The sequence below is a fragment of the Gymnodraco acuticeps genome, unplaced genomic scaffold (assembly GCF_902827175.1).
Source record: "Gymnodraco acuticeps unplaced genomic scaffold, fGymAcu1.1, whole genome shotgun sequence".
Classification (NCBI taxonomy): Eukaryota; Metazoa; Chordata; class Actinopteri; order Perciformes; family Bathydraconidae; genus Gymnodraco; species Gymnodraco acuticeps.
In genome coordinates this window covers 328,848-345,238 of record NW_022992041.1, presented here as the reverse complement: position 1 = coordinate 345,238, position 16,391 = coordinate 328,848, and the positions used below count along the sequence as shown (strand labels likewise).

At 38.3% G+C, this 16,391-nt stretch overlaps 3 protein-coding genes across 3 annotated transcripts in view; 1 reads left to right on the top strand and 2 right to left on the bottom strand.

Moving 5' to 3' along the window:
* Window positions 1-2,616, bottom strand: part of prim2 (DNA primase subunit 2) — a 29,208-nt gene extending 26,592 nt beyond the window's left edge. Inside the window, exons 1-3 of the mRNA XM_034201943.1 lie at window positions 2,526-2,616; window positions 1,425-1,574; window positions 1,211-1,323 (exon numbers count right to left, since the gene is read on the bottom strand). Of these exons, the coding sequence (XP_034057834.1) occupies window positions 1,211-1,323; window positions 1,425-1,569 (258 nt within the window). The 5' untranslated portion in view covers window positions 1,570-1,574; window positions 2,526-2,616. The remainder of the gene's footprint in view (window positions 1-1,210; window positions 1,324-1,424; window positions 1,575-2,525) is intronic.
* Window positions 2,617-5,510: 2,894 nt separating this feature from the next.
* rab23 (RAB23, member RAS oncogene family) lies at window positions 5,511-12,241 on the top strand. Its single transcript, XM_034201946.1, has 7 exons — window positions 5,511-5,938; window positions 8,406-8,639; window positions 8,729-8,814; window positions 9,389-9,545; window positions 9,646-9,728; window positions 9,816-9,908; window positions 9,996-12,241. Exons 2-7 carry the CDS (start codon window positions 8,485-8,487, stop codon window positions 10,127-10,129), a joined length of 708 nt encoding a protein of 235 aa, XP_034057837.1. The 5' UTR covers window positions 5,511-5,938; window positions 8,406-8,484; the 3' UTR covers window positions 10,130-12,241.
* Window positions 12,242-12,407: 166 nt separating this feature from the next.
* bag2 (BCL2 associated athanogene 2) lies at window positions 12,408-15,358 on the bottom strand. The gene is made up of 3 exons (XM_034201948.1): window positions 15,071-15,358; window positions 14,621-14,730; window positions 12,408-13,331 (listed from the first exon to the last, which is right to left on the bottom strand). The coding sequence occupies exons 1-3, from the start codon at window positions 15,190-15,192 to the stop codon at window positions 12,937-12,939; spliced, it is 627 nt and encodes a 208-aa protein (XP_034057839.1). The 5' UTR covers window positions 15,193-15,358; the 3' UTR covers window positions 12,408-12,936.
* Window positions 15,359-16,391: the final 1,033 nt, after the last annotated feature.

Here is a 16,391-nt window from a genome sequence, read left to right as displayed (position 1 = left end):
GTTTATATCAATGAGTGTAGGCTCAATAACAGGAGCACTGGACAGTAGTGCTGTAGCGACGCGTCGACGACTTCAAAATATCGTCGACGACATATTTCTGCGTCGACGCGTCGCTACACACACGTGGGTCACCCAAAGCAACAAGCAGTTCGCAATCGCACTTCAAACATTGTGTTTGAAGTGCGATACTGACTGGAGACTGAAACGGCTACCACCTCCTCCTCACAGGATTGCGCACGAAGCCCCCAAACGAAAACATCTCGCCCTAGGTCTTCAAAAGCATGGGAATATTTTAAAGTTAGTCCAAAACGCAAAGATATTTATATATTTATATCTCACTGAGACTGCTGCATAGCCTAGCAGAAGCAGCAGCTAGCTGTGGTGGCTACCATTAGCAGCTAGCATTTGCTCTCCGATTTTTACATAAAATGGAATTATGGATTATAAATTCAATCATTTTTTTATACATAGACGTTAAAAACCTATGGATTAACCGATTCAGCCGCGTTTTTTCTCATTTTATTGAACACGTCTTTTGATCAGATTACGGTGGTGAGACGATCTCCCGAGAAGCTCTGTGAAGGTACGTGTTGTGATGACTGTATTTGCTTCACCTGTCACGAGTCCGGATCACTCAGTGATGATACTATGTACACCTACATAATCTGTGGAGTCTCAGCTTTAAATCGGATATATTGTATGTGCAGCTACGATAAGTAATAAGGGTACTTTTATCTTGAGTTCTGTGCCAATGTCAGTTAGCATTTTTCGCTCAGGGGTCATTTAGATGCTTCTTATGAGACTTGTGTTTTGTTTTGGTAAACATGGTTTGTATCGTCAGTTAGCTGAGATTATTTCCGTTAATCTGGTATAACACATTAATAGGTTCTTAAATATTAAGATCCCCTGAGACACAGTATCGTGAACAATTTTTTTTTTACATTACGTTTTTTATGAATTGAACAACAGAAAAATAATCGTTAGATTAGTCGACTAATCGATCAAATAATCGCCCGATTAATCGTTTTCAAAATAATCGTTTCCCCCCCAGCACTACTGGACAGTAATACAATACAGTGGCAACTGAGTGTAATTTAAGGAAAGCTAAATAGGATTACAGTGTGAAGTCCTAAGTATCTATAAACACGTTGGATCAGTGCTGTGTAAAAACGTGTAAAACTCTGTTATGTGTCTTGCTAAACATACTCACAGCTTCGGGTCTGTAAAGAAAGTTCAGCGCTTTGGATTCAGCCTCCAGTTTCTTTATGTACTGGTCTGAGACTTTCACATAGCTCACTCCCAAATTCTCAATGGTCTTCAACACTGCAGTGGCATTAAAAGAAGACGTTTTAAATGTTACACAGTCACATAGAAATCACAGAACATTTGACATTTTGTTCGCCTGCATGAGTTCCAGGTCTTACATTTAAGTCGTTCCACAGCAAAGGTTTCAAACTCCATGAGAGAGATGTTTTCCAGAGGAGGCTGCACGTAGAACAGCAGAGGATGACTATAGAGCTCCGTCTGAGAGTTGGTGGTGAATTTCTTTCTCCTGCTTGAAAACTGCATGGTTCCTGATGGCAAGGGAACACATGAATGTTTTAAAAATGTATAATAATGCACCACAAGACGATAGGCTATTACTATTCACCATGGGGGTATATTTGGTGCAATTTTTTATTTGAGAACACTAAGAAACTAAAACAAGTTGCATGACTTGTGTTCTCCAATGTACCGTGCTTTACTGCTGTTAATCAATGTTCCATCTATGTTGCCCACACCAGGGGGCAGGCATTTATGGATTCGATCAAATAAAGATATATTGGAAAGCATAATAAAATGCATATTTAGTCCCAATAACTTTTCTACTTTCTACAAACCACAAATCATAATCCAACTGTAAATAGAAGGGTCAAGACTGGGTGAATATTCATGCAGAAAGCATTTCTCCCTGTCAAAATGTTTTATAACTGCAACAATAGAGATGCAAATTCGTTCATAGTGCACTGAAGGCAAAATACTTAAAGTCTAAAATAAAATGACAGGTGTTAAATAAAAACAGTTTGTTATTATTCTACAGCTGCCTTCACTAAACTCAGTAATGGGCATTATGATGTTAATTTCACAAGATATATAAATATATATAAAGATATAAAATCTGGCAAGCAAACCGTGAGTCCAGTCCACAAGAAAGACAACTACACTTAACTAATGATACCAGCTAGCGATTAATTATATAACAATGTGTTAAGCAGTACAATAGCTGTTAGCTCTTTCACATTTAGCCTGTAACCCTCAAGCTAAAAACCCTGTACCCTTAGCCCTCAGTTCAGTTACATTAGTCAACAACACATTATCTCAAACATAGAACCGCAACGTCTTCGTGGTGAGGGTTGCTATCTTACAGAAACTGTCCTGGAAACTGTGTTGAAGGCAGCAAACGTCTAAAACTGTCTCAGCAACATATCACACAAATACGACAAGTACTTAAAACATAACAAAATGTTGTATTGTTGTTAAATTACCGATACGATGATGGGGTTGTTTCTTCTCTGCTCAAGCCCGCCAAACAAACTGGGTTGTTCAACAAACGCGGGTAAATGATGACGATTTTAGCACAGTCAGGAAGAGAAACGCTGTCATAGTGTGGGGGGCGCTCGTTTAGGTTGTCCGCGTGACCCGCCGTTTCTCACCTGATGATAATGACTTTAAAACAGAAAAGAAAATTAAGCCTTTTACATTTTTGCATAATAACTATCAATCAGTCGTCTGGAATTAATAGTTGATACATGTTGTTATGTTTATGACTGCCGTTTTCGCCGTCGACATAGGTGCAACGGGAACTTTCGGAAGTATCTGAACGACATAACAAGCGCGCCCAAAACACGTGGTTCATCTTAGACAGAAATCCATGACTGAAAAACTGACTTTTTTGTTGAAAGGAATATTATTAAATTGCAAGATTAAGGAACTGTCGTTATTTATCAAGACGCTTTCTGAGCTTAATGGTAAAGGTTCACTTGGAAAAACTATTGATGAGTAATTCAATTGTATCCATTTGTATGCTATTTTATGATTCTACCTCACCACATATCAAAGGGAAATGCTGTTTATTTTACCTTACTACATTTGTATTATTATGTAGTTCAAATTATATTCATACAAATATAATAACTAATACATAATGATAATTAATAATTACTATAGTATCAATTATCAATAAAGATTCAACTAACAAGGAGTAAGCTATACAGCAGGGGTCTTCAACTAAAATTCAACGAGGTCCAGTTAGAGAAAATCTCCCCATGCAAAGGTCCGGAACATCAAAATGTCTAACTTGCTTCATGAATTAGTGTGATATATATATTGAAGTGAACTGTAGCTTTATCAACGTCTGCATGTAATCAACTACTGACTGCCAATCAAATAAAGAAAGTACAATTCAAAAACAACAATATTTATTGTCAATTAACATTACTTAAATACTGTGGATATGTGTAATGTTCCTCTCGGGCTGCATTTACAAATAAAAATAGAGACAATAAATAAAATAGCTTTTGAAAATGTGTGCATCTTAAAAGTGCTTAATATTAGATAAATAAAATAAAGTGTAGCAGCAGCTTGAGTTTCCCTTTTTCTTTGTTAACCGTTTCACATCATGACTTAACAGTTTCAGCCGATTATAGAACAATATCAGTCTTTACACATCATAACAATTGAACAGTTTTAAAGTTTCTCTTTCTGTCCCTCTTATAGTGCAGTCCCTCACTCACTTTATTTAAATTCAGTGTGAGAATTGAGCTTGAGTTTATCCTGCCAGGAGTTTGTAAATCTGGGTTGACATGGAGTCAGGGCCATTCTCACACACATGCAGGTGCTCATTGGTTACAGTGATGCAAACACAGGTATGGTGAAAAAAGAGAGAACTATTCGAAGCAGAAAAAAAACAGCGTAATACCATCTGACAAAGGCCTGTGCTATAATGCTTCAATTAACTGCTATTCTTTATAATATACTCAGATCAATAGGAGACAGAGATGTTGAGTTAAAAATCAAGGGTTTTTATTATTATTTACAGCAGGGGTGGGGAACCTTTTTCCTTTCAATTTTTACAACATCCTCCGAGGGTCGTACAAATTATTGAACTCAACCTTTGCTTAAAAAAACTAAAATCACAGCCCATTCATTTCGCCTTTCTTTCATGCTGTGCAAAGAAAAAGCAACCTCTTAATCCAGATATCTTCATGACTCACGTATGCATGCATGTGCATGGCATGACCACCCAAACAGAAAGATATGGACACAAGATGTGTGCAAATGTATTTAGTATCCTATCCATGTGAACATGATTTAAGTGGGGGGGGGACCTAACCTCCTCTAGGGGGGTCCGGGGGCATGCTCCCCCGGGAAGATTTTTTTTTAAATATTGAAGTTAAAAGCATCAATCTGGTGCACTTTGAGAGCAACATTAAGAGATCTATGGATACATCTCTCAACACCCATATGAAACAGAACTGTAAGCATATTTTTCTTTTTGGATATTTTACAAATCACTCCCCTTTTAAACTCTATTCTTGTTATTGTTAACAACTTTTTTGTTACTGTCATATAGTATTTTATACCTGTTTTTCATTTAGTCTCATTAATAACTATAATGATCATATCAAGGTGTGCCTAGCCTCTCAGGAGAGAGCTCTCTTCCACCTGGTTGTAGAAAAGCTCTTTAAATTCGTTAGCATAGCTAGCTAACCAGATGCTAATAACAACAGATCGCCACTGTGCTTACAACTAAAGACACAGCCACGCAAACACTGCGGCATGTGTACGGCTCCTTATGGGTATTGCAATATTTTAAGGGCTGGAGCGGCGTTCCGGTGCTCTCTGTCAGAACTCCTTTCAGACGAGACATATACCACGTGAAGACACGTTACGCTCGTGTTGTGTTCAAGGAACCTGTCCTTGGCCAGGAAAAACAGGTACTCGCTTGTTTAATTACTTTTGCGGTCTAGATTTCTTCTTCTTTTTTGAAGTGAGAAGTTGTCCGTCAGTCGGACTGACGGGCTGACGGACGGACTCCCTCCCCCCCACCCCCAAAACGAAAACTCTTCGGTTCTCCACGAATTACGCAAGTCACCCAAATCAGCGTTAAAAAAGCGGGAGGCACCGAAAAATCCCCTATTAATGTATTGATTATAGCTCCAGGTCCGTATAGGTCGGCGTCTGGGTCCGGATCCGGACCGCGGTCCGCCTGTTGCCGACCCCTGCTATACAGTATAGTAATCTAGAATAAGCTCCTTTACCTGCTGAAACACTAAAGCGATGAGTAGGCTACATGAATGTATCAATAATGATTGCTCAATATTTTCATATATATATAATTGAAAATTGTCCATTCTGCATGATACATTATTTTATATCTGATACTTTGGGTTTAACTTGATTCGAAATCATACACAATTCATACCAGTTGGTGTCGCTAATGAGATATGTCCTTGTTTGGAAACCGACAACAAGAGGTAGTAGAAGAAGAAGGCTTGACTCCGCTGCTTAGCAACAAACATTAGCCAGCTAGCCTGTTGCCTTTAGCTACTCTCATGCGCAACGTAGGTAGGCTTGCGGATAGATAGCAATGCTTTTTCATCCCGTTCATGTCACTTATTCAACTCAGTTGTCGATGTTAATTAAAGTTTACCTGTTGCTTTGAAGCGTAGAACATTCAGTCTGTGGAGTCTTTAGCTATATATCATTGACGGGCGGAGGAGAAGGCTCTTTTCACTGGGAAAAGTGGCTAACATTAGCTAGGAAGCCTTAGCAGCGGAGTCACTAGCGTCTCCTATTGCCACAGAGGGAGGCTGGAGATATGTGATTGTTGTTCAGCCGGCTGATGAGCTCATCTAATGTTGGCAGACACTGGATGAGTTGAAACGTGATTTTACAGGTAAGAAATTGCCCTCTCTATGGATTTGCTAGCTTTAATGTTTCATGTTTCCTCACTAGCACAGTGAGTCCTTTAGTCAGCTGTAACGGACTAAACAGTTCCAGCAGCTGCTTCGTACCTAAAGACCATCCTGCCACCTATGCAACAGGTCATGTCTTAGTACACAGGTCATAGTAGAATAAATGTATATGTTTCTGTCCCTTTGGTATATTAGACAGTATTCTCATTTATTCTGTAAATGTTATAGTGTGTACAATGACTGTCAAAAAATGCTGTTGTGGCAAAACAATTTCCTAAATTGGGATAAATAAAGTATCTATCTACCTATCTATCTATCATTTATTGAGCAAGGCAAGGAATCCTAATTTAAGGGAATTTAACAGAATTAAAGGTTAAACAAATACTTACTTCCATCAAATACTTTGGGGATGCAACATTAAACCGAATCAGAATGATCACATTAGTATTCTCTATGTGCCCCAACATATTGACTTTAACGGGGCAGGCCTGGGTAAAGTGATGAGTCTGTGAAAATGACTCACTGTTAAGGAGAGGAGGTGAATTATTTTCTACATTGTGTATTTTTACATGTATTAGAGTTCATCTTAATGTGCATTGTATGAAACTCTGCTACTGTGCTAAATAAAATATATGATTATATTTGTCTCATGTCTTTGAAACATAGAGTATGAACAGGTTTAATCATCTCATTGTAAGTAGAAAACATCATGATAACTAGGAGAACCTGGAGATAAGATGTTTTCTGACGCAGGTATAGAAAACCATCTGTTAAAGGAGTGGCTGGAAATGTTGCAGGTTCAGTTTTTCTTTTTAAATGTTTGTGGAAGATTTCCAACTTGATCTTATATTTTCAGATGTATCCACCGTTAGTAGAAATATCACATCTTAATCGTGATTAAAGTGATAGACTAAGTGATCATTACTAATTAATTGCCTAACTGTGGTATTGGTGTTAACAGTATGATATTTTAAAAGGGCCTTATAAGTCATTGTGTGTATTGTCAGATTATCTGAGACTAGTCAACCCTTGTTTAAATGTCGATTATGTTGTTCTGTGGTCTTCATGTGGTGACTGACAATCTACGGAGAGTACTTACCAACTTCATAACCCATTACTTTCACTCGGTTGTTTCTGTGGTCCTAATACACATTTTAAAAACACATCTTTAAATGATTACGCTGAAAGATGAGATGACTGCTAATGTGTAACTCAGCTTTTGAGTCAAATTTTGAAAGAAAGGAATGCATCCTGAATCTTTGCCTAACATGAGTTAGATCAATTTAAGAGTTTGCCATGATCACATCTAATCCTCAGTTCCCTTTTAACTCATTGAAACATTCACATCAGAACAAAAAGAGCAAGGGGGTTACTTCAAGCCGTGTTTGCCGACATGGTGTAACAACTGCTGCGTCATTCAGCTCAATTGTAGTTGATGAATACTATTGTTGACTGCAATACATATTGTGACTCAATTCCGAACAGACTGTTGGATTCCACAGTCACACAGTAGGCTGTCGGTACCCACTGGGAACAGCTTTCCCACAGTATTGTTTAGCTTTGCACTCAGCCGCTACACGCCTAGAACTGTGGAACACCCAGTTGCTATGTGGAGTCTGCTGCTCGCACTGCTAATGGAAACATAAACACATTGCGCGGTCGCTGCAAACACGATCCTTGTACAATTTACAACAGTTAAATCAATGCTAGCATACATAACAGATTACAGGACAATTCTCCTATTGTTCTGGTGGTAACCTGTGCTGCTGTTAGTGATTACATGTTCTACTACGACAAGATACTTTTGAAATGTTGTCAAAACACAAGGAGCAATTGCTTTTAAGATCTTGTAATTAAATGTTTTTTTATATAAGGTAACAGACCTTAGTGCCACCTTAGTGATTTGTAACATAACTGCACCTGTACCTGCTAAGGCTTGAATAAGAATCATCTTAACAGTTGACTACTCGCATGTTTATTCAATAAGTTTAATCAGAACTACTTTTATGTGGTAATCCTAAATGTTCATGTTATGACCATGAGGTCCGCCCCAACCCTGTGTTCTTTTAAATCAAGGTTACAAACCTTTCATTTGAATGCTGCCTATCCTGAGATCCTTTAACCGTGCCTTATCATTGCACTTTTAGCTGCAGCCAGTATTTTACCGCTTTTATGAATTGTCTTTTTTGTTTGTTTTTAATTATTATGTTTTAAATGCCTATGTGAAGCACTTTGAATTGCCTCTGTCTTACAATGTGCTATAAATAAACTAACCTTGAACCTTGACCACTTATCCATAATATACTAAAATCATCCAAGTTATTATAAATCATATCAGTGCGGAGGAACATTTAAAAAAATCACTACTAAGTGTTTTAATGTTTCCTCAGGCACAGCACAAGGGCTCCAGAACATGTCTCATACAGATAGGCTTTTTTACACTTGCAGGCGGTATATGTGTTGGTGTCACATCACTAAATCTACCCAGGCAGAGTGGAACTGAGTGAGCCGGCCAGACATCGCCACCATGTTGGAGGAGGACATGGAAGTGGCCATCAAGGTGGTGGTGGTCGGCAACGGAGCTGTCGGCAAGTCCAGCATGATCCAACGCTACTGCAAAGGCATCTTCACTAAGGACTACAAAAAGACCATCGGGGTGGACTTCCTGGAAAGGCAGATACTGTACGTGACGTTATTCACAAAAGAATCACATTCCTCTATCAATTACGGCCTATTTTTTCAATGATCCTCCATCCCTCCTTATGTTTTAGTGTGAATGACGAAGAGGTCAGACTTATGCTGTGGGACACGGCCGGGCAGGAGGAGTTTGACGCCATTACTAAGGCCTACTACAGAGGTAAGACCCCCCCCCCACTGTGACGAATATAACCCTGCTGCCTCAGGTCACTGACCCTCCTCGCTGCTGGGGTTAAGTTTAGATTTCTCAGATTGTACGGATAACTGGGAGCACAAAAACACTTGCTCTAGCAAATATTTCATTGAGCTGAAAGTAGGGCTGCTCGATTATGGCAAAAATCATAATCTCGATTATTTGGGTCAATAATTGATATCACGATTATTAAAAACGATTATCCATTTACTTTGAAAACATCAATTTATTGGAGAAAAACAAATTGAACAGTATGTTTTTAACAGTTGATTACCCTGAACTTTAAGTATACTTCAACTGAAAAAAAGTAATAATAAAAAAATAATCGTTTATTTTTATTACGTTGTTTTCGTTGCAAGCCATAATCGTAATTGCGATTAAAATACGATTAATTGAGCAGCCCTAGCTGAAAGTGAATCTCCAGTGGGGCGGTTCTGAAGTCCACCAAATGTTTGTACATCCTCGAGGGAGGGGGTGAGTTATGTATCATTTTTAAAAGGATGAACAGCTTGAAAACATGAACTGTCGTCTTGCATTCCAGGTGCCCAAGCATGTGTGCTGGTGTTCTCGACCACAGACAGAGAGTCGTTTCAGGCTATCGACAGCTGGAGGGAGAAGGTGGAGGCCGAGGTGGGAGATATCCCCACAGTCCTAGTGCAGAACAAAATAGACCTCCTGGAAGACACCGTTGTAAAAAAGCAAGTGGTTGTTTTCTTTAGTGCAGAAATCACACTAGAACAGAAGAGCTGTTGAATATTAAGGACACATGGTAATTGATTTTCTTTCCTTGCATCGCAGCGAGGAGGCAGAAGGTTTGGCTAAAAGGCTCAAGCTGAGATTCTATCGAGCTTCAGTAAAAGAGGACCTTAATGTCAACGAGGGTGGGTTACTGAAAAATAAAAAACCTGCAATTGAAACAGTGTGATTCTAGATTTGTTAATACTTTAATATTTCTGCTCTTTTTCTAGTTTTTAAGTACTTAGCTGATAAGTACCTTCAGCGGCTCAAACAGCAAACGGCAGAGGAGACAGAGGTGCTCCATACAACCAGCAATAAAATAGGTGAGGAGACTTTCTTTCTTTATTATGTCACATTTTATTACTTTATTAGGATGATATTAATGATAGATTTGTGTGTTTTTTTTTTAGGTGTTTTTAATACCACAAGTAGTAATGTCTGCAACCAGAGCTCCAGCAACGGCAGAGAAGTCATCTCCTTACGACCTAACAAACAAAGGACCAAGAAGAGTAAAAATCCTTTTGGAAGCTGCAGCCTAATTTAGATAAAACATATTTGAGTTTTAGTTACTGACTATTGTTTCTAAGACTAAATTGGTTGTTGTTGTATTCTGTGGAGGTAGCCACATTTAGAGACCAAAGCCCAAACAGACTGGGAAATACTCCCCTATACTACTTTAATAACCTGATGATTCATCTGTACCCTAAGTTGTTCCCTACATTGATGGTTACATTTCCTTTGATTCCGCCTTGGATCTCCACCAATGACCTGCGCACAAAATATGTTCCTTGTGGTTGCCTTAAGTAACAGCTGCAGCTACACTACAGTACAGTATGTAGCTTATACATCACATGACATACAATCCTCTCGTCAAAACAGCAAACGTTGCACTCTGTGAAAACTTACGTATGACTTTTAAACTCACCCATCCTGTGTTTGACATATAGTCTGTTTGCATGTATTGTAAAAGATTCACAGATCATTTTAAACCATATTTTTGGTTTAAAACTATTCTGTAAATTGTGGACAAAACACGATCCAGAGTTATTCTCTGTGCAGAAGTATTTTTGTACGAATCACTAGTGTTGAGTGATATTTTCACTGAAGTGTTGACATAGTGCCAAATTCCCTCTTTCCGAGCTGTAGATAAATATGAACACTGCAGTGACATGGATGTATCATAACATAATAGAATGTGCTTTACGTATAACCAAATATGAAACACTAACTGGTCTTATATATGTCTGCTTACAGCTTGTTTGAGGGTTTGTTAATCAACACTTTCACAGATGTAAAACACGAGTCAGTTATAGCGATGCGTTTTTGATTGCAGTTGTTTACATATTTAATTGTGCTTTTTCTTTAACTTTGGTACAGCTTTGAATTACACGTGGTAAGTCGCAGACTAACAACTATTATTTAGACGACACAACTCTATTGTTATTATTTCAAACACTATATTTTGTACATTTCAATCACCAAGCATGGTTTAATTTCTTGTTTTTGATTCAATGGTTTGGCTTCTGCAGTATGTAATCAATTTATTTTGTAAATGTCGATATCAGTAGTGTCGGTACGAAAAGCCGATCTTCAGGATGGGATGTTTTGCTTGGGTGTGCTTGAATATGCAAGACAATTCAGTTTTTTCTCAATACACAAGGGTACTTAAAAGATCTCTAAACTACTTCCCAAACCTCAAAACAGCTGTCTGAGAACTCTATGATACTGCCTTGTCTGCATCAGGTTTTCCTAAAGCTCATTATCTGAAAGACGTCAGTTTCCTAAGCACACAAATAATGTGGTGATGTGGAAGAGGCCACTAACAGACAATTTGAACATACGAATTATTTGAATGTTTTACATGCAATCGGTATAGGACAACTGGGAGTAAACATACTCGGTTTGTAACAGATCTCAAATTATTGCTATAAGCCTTTCCCAGATTGAAGTGATACAAAAAAAAAACGTAATTCTCAAGACATTTAGATAAAACGGTTTTGAAAATCCCAACAGGTGCTTTTAAGATGTTGCAGTTTATTGTGTCACAAACAAGTTCTCATTTGGTTGCGCTGTTTTGAGGGGGGGGGGCGGGAGAGTGTCTTAACTGTAATGCATGCAAGCCTTTTTTCCCACATCAGTGAATGTTGAACCGCGGTTACAATGAGTCGTCCTTGTTTACATTCTTCCCATTTACCACCATTTTAATCCCTCCTCTTGCTGTTTGTTTAAAACTGCCTGCACAGTAAATCTGTAAATAACTATTTCCTGAGCTTTGTAACATCGTGTGTACTTTGCCTTTTTTGCTTTTTGACTGAATGGATATAGCGCACTTTATCATTAAGATGGCATATAATCTTAAAGAACCATAAATTAAAACTAACCATACTTATGTGCTGTCACTCAGGTGTTGTAATGATCTTTGTGTCTTACTGTTAGTATACCTTATCACACTTCATGAATCAATCTCACACATTTAGATGTTTGCTTTCAGACTGACAAAGACAACACTCATTGTTGGATTTTTGTTTTTAACGGTGAAAAAAAAAATGTATAACAACTTTGAAGTGTGCCACACAACTGCACACCCAATATTATGTTTGTGGTGGGGAGTTGATGGTTATATGACATTAATAAAACTTTACTTTTTTCTTGAGCATCCAGTGTCTAATTCCAAGTGACAATATTTATCTGAAAATACAATCTTTTAAACAAAACTTAACAATAAAATATGTTTTTGCATTTTGATCATTGCCATTGTTCATACGCTAAATGAATATTAGCGCTAAGATGTCCCAGCTTCATCTATTGTGACAGAAGACGTCTTTCCTTAACATTTAAGAGATGTATTTTTTATTATGTTTTTGACATACACGTACAATCTGACATCAAAACGACTTAGTGCAAATATGAACTAAAACCCACAGCTAAATGTGATTGTGTTGCTTTCACACAGAGGTAGTTTACACACAACCAAAACAGTTACCAAGGTGATACAATGACACAGAAAATACTTTCATTAGATTCATTGTCATACATTTGGTTTTACTAAGAACTGTGACTACCTCTAATGGTGCTCTATAGCATTGTGTCTTTCTTACGTAAGTGCATATGTGATCACACATTGTGAACTGGGAATACACACTAAATAATCTATATTAAGAGATTCAGTGTAAATGGCAATCATTTGAAGGTAACACCTCCCTCAGTATGAGTTACTGTATTTTTGGCCCTAATGTTCATTGTAATTTCCCCAATGTACTCTTTCTGCTACTTGTAGAACATTAGTATAAGATAATAACAGTTCTTGGTGAGGTTAGTGGCATAAAAGAAGCATTTTGATTTGTTGACTGGTTATTGACAGCCATTGGCTTGTGGGTCCTCCAGTTTCTGGTGATCCATAATCTTGATGTTCTTTCCAGCATTTTCAACGTTCCTCACCAAAGTCTCGAGCCTCCTCTTGATCTTCTTCTGGTCCTCCAGAGCACAGCTGATCACTAGGGCCTGAAACTTCTGGTCGATGGGGACGGGGGGGGCCTCGGTCACACAGGCTGCGTACACGGCCAGCAGATGCTCCCGCCCGCTGTTCATGTCATCGAGCAACTTCTTCACTATTTCATCGATTAAAGAATTGGCGTTGCGCAGGGCCTCCTCCTGCTGGGAGTTCCTGATGGTGCCAACGGAGACCTCCACACACAGCGCCCGGCCCATCAGACGGTTGGCAGTTAAAGACAACTCTTCTCTCTCCCCTAAAAGATACAAAACAAGAAAGAAATGAATGCTGCATCTTTAAACAGCAAAATACACTGACTATACAGAGGCGGACACAATAATTAAAAACACATGAATATTCTGGTGTCAAATCCTTGTCGAGTTTGTTGGTGGATTAGAAACGAGATGCATATTGGGCGGTATGCATGTCTGCGATATGCAGACATGCATACCATTGTGTTTGAGTCTCTTTGTAGTCGTTATGCATATTGTTGTTTGTGTGTGGTCATTGTGTAGTCTTTTTGTGTCTCAGTGGCCTTTTCGTGTCTCTTTCTGGTCATTTTATGTTTGTTTGTGGTGATTTTTCATCTCTTTCTGATCTGTATGTGTCTCTTTAGTGACACTTTGAACCCCCTGTATGTAAAGCACTATATAAATAGGCTAGGGTGCAGTTACCCGAGGCTCCAAGGCCCCTCCCCCCCGTCAATGATCGTGACACCTTTGCGTGGGGCCACAAGTTGGCCAGGGGAAGCGCTGCTACAGGTCCCCTATTATGCTGTTTTTCATCAATATATTATAGGTCTCAGATATATACAAAACATGTCTCTGAAGCGTTTGGCTCCAAATACCAAACAGATCATGCATTGTAGCATCCCATAATCCTCTCTGTTTCAAAAGTGCTGATTCTCTGTCTGTTACATGTAGATGAAAATAAGGAGCCCCTCCCCACGCCCCTCTGAGAGATATTTGGTTAAAAAGAACAGAATGGTGCTAGGAGGAGATTCAGGTGATAAGGGTTGGTTGGTTATTGGCTAATGGTTACACAAGCCAAAAAAACGTCATGAAGTGGCCAAAATCTGATCAGCTCATTTTCAGACAGGTTTTTATATATTTTTATAATGGATCAGGACGAAAAGTGAGCGAATCTTTTTTCCTGAAACTTTCAGTATCTCTTTACACATGTTTATGTATAAAAGACATGAAAAAGTGGATTTTGCTAAATAGGTGACCTTTAAATGGGAAATTAGGAAACACTGACTGTATTAAATGTAATAACCATTTGTTTAATATCAAGTATGTGAGGGAGACAAACTCTTTAAACTTGGGCCCTCTTTTCTTGGGTGGAGTGCCTGAGGTTGTTAAAGAATACCACCCAACTACAATGAAGCATTCAAAGCATAACCTCATTGGATCACAATGTAACAATGAAATCAGAGGAGCAGCCAAATAAAGCAGATTACCCATTAATGAGCGACTACTATACAGTCACACAAGGAATCAGACTGTACACAAGTCATGAAATGAGCACAGTAAAGTTATGTCTCACCTTGAGAAATGTTTCTCAGCTCCTGTCCGTTCTGGATGGATTGGATCGTTTCCAGGATCAGCTCCCTCTCCTGCTCCATGGCCGATGCTGTTTCGCGTAAAGCCTCCACCCTAAAACACACCGACAACAACACATGACCACCGGCTTCCATTTAAAAACCACATCCTCCTCTGGAAAAATAACGGACTGTTGCAAATCGAGAGTAAAAATAACAAGACCATCTGGTATTCTATTAAGATTTTAGAGTATTATCTTACTAAAATACCTACACCCATTTATATTATCATGAAACTATTGAATTAGACCTTATGGATTACATCCGTTTTCTTCTACATTTCTATATATTTTGTATCAGTTAAAGAAGTTATGATATATGAGGATAATGCCTGAAAGATCCACTCAAGTGCCCGGTTTAGATCGCACATGGTACGGCCTGGTACTTCACTGTACCTCATTTCCAGCTGATCCAAACTTTCCAGGAGTTGACCGGAGCGATCTGCCATGGACAGCGTCCTGCTGAACTTGCTGCCCATAGCGTCGTTCATTTTCGCCTGTATTTTAGCTTGAGCCATGTTGGTGAATGCTTTTTAATAGGATAATTGTTAAGATCCGTGCCGGGGAGAAATCCTGTGTGCGATCAACACTCCTCTCCGTCCAGCTGACTGCAGTAGCGCCCCAGGGAGAACATTTCCTAACATGGGCTGCGGCTTCCTTCACTCACAGAAGCTTCCCGAGGAGTCCAGATACAGTGGTAACCAAAGTCAGGTCCGAGGACCCCTGCAGGCCCCCGAGAAGCTCCAGAAGACTCCCAGAAGTGCTAGATTGAGCTTTTATTCATTTATGGAGGATATAAAAACGATATATTCTTACTAGTAAGAATGCAAATTCTTGATATCAAAAATTCAATTCTTACTAGTAGTAATAATGTTTATTTCTGATATAATTGAATTTGAACTAGTTCAAATGCCAACTTCTGATATCAGTAATTCAATTGTTACTAGTTAGCCTACAATTACATTTGAACTAGTAAAACTACCAATTTCTGATATCAAGAATTCAATTTCAACTAGTCGAAATGCCAATTGTTAATATCAGAAATAAAATTATTTGAACTAGTTGAAAATCCTTTTTTTTACATCAGGAATTCAATTGTTACTAGTTCTAATTCAATTTTTATTTATAACTAGTTACAATTGAATTCCTGATATAAAAAAAGATGTTTAACTAGTTCAAATTTACAATGAAATGAATAAAAGCTAAATCGGCTTGCCATAGTTTTGGCATTTTTTCTTAGAATGCAGTTTTTGAAAACAGGCAGGTCCTCCAATTAGTAGAATTTTGGGAGCCCTAGTGTTCCTTTTAACTGGTTCATTTTTAACACATCATATAACATAAGATAAAATACGTTTGTCAGGGCAAAGGCGCCTGGGATGTGAGCAACAAAGTGACACAAAACTGTACTCAGCTGGGCATTTTAAAATGACATTCTGTTACACAGCTTCATATTTTCAGCCCTTTAATCCCTTTTTGAAACCTTCCAGCAATTATTATATTTTACTGTATTATTATTTTTGATATAGGCTATACTTAAAACAAATTACCCACATAATAATTGCATAATTACTGCAACATAGAGAAAACCGTATTGCCATTTTGTAGTACTAATCAGGTATTAAAGGAATCTGTCAGTTGTCAAATTATTTTTAAGGCAACAGAAAACCTAAATTGCTGTTGCTATCATTTCAGCTGCCCTTAAACAGAACTTCCACTG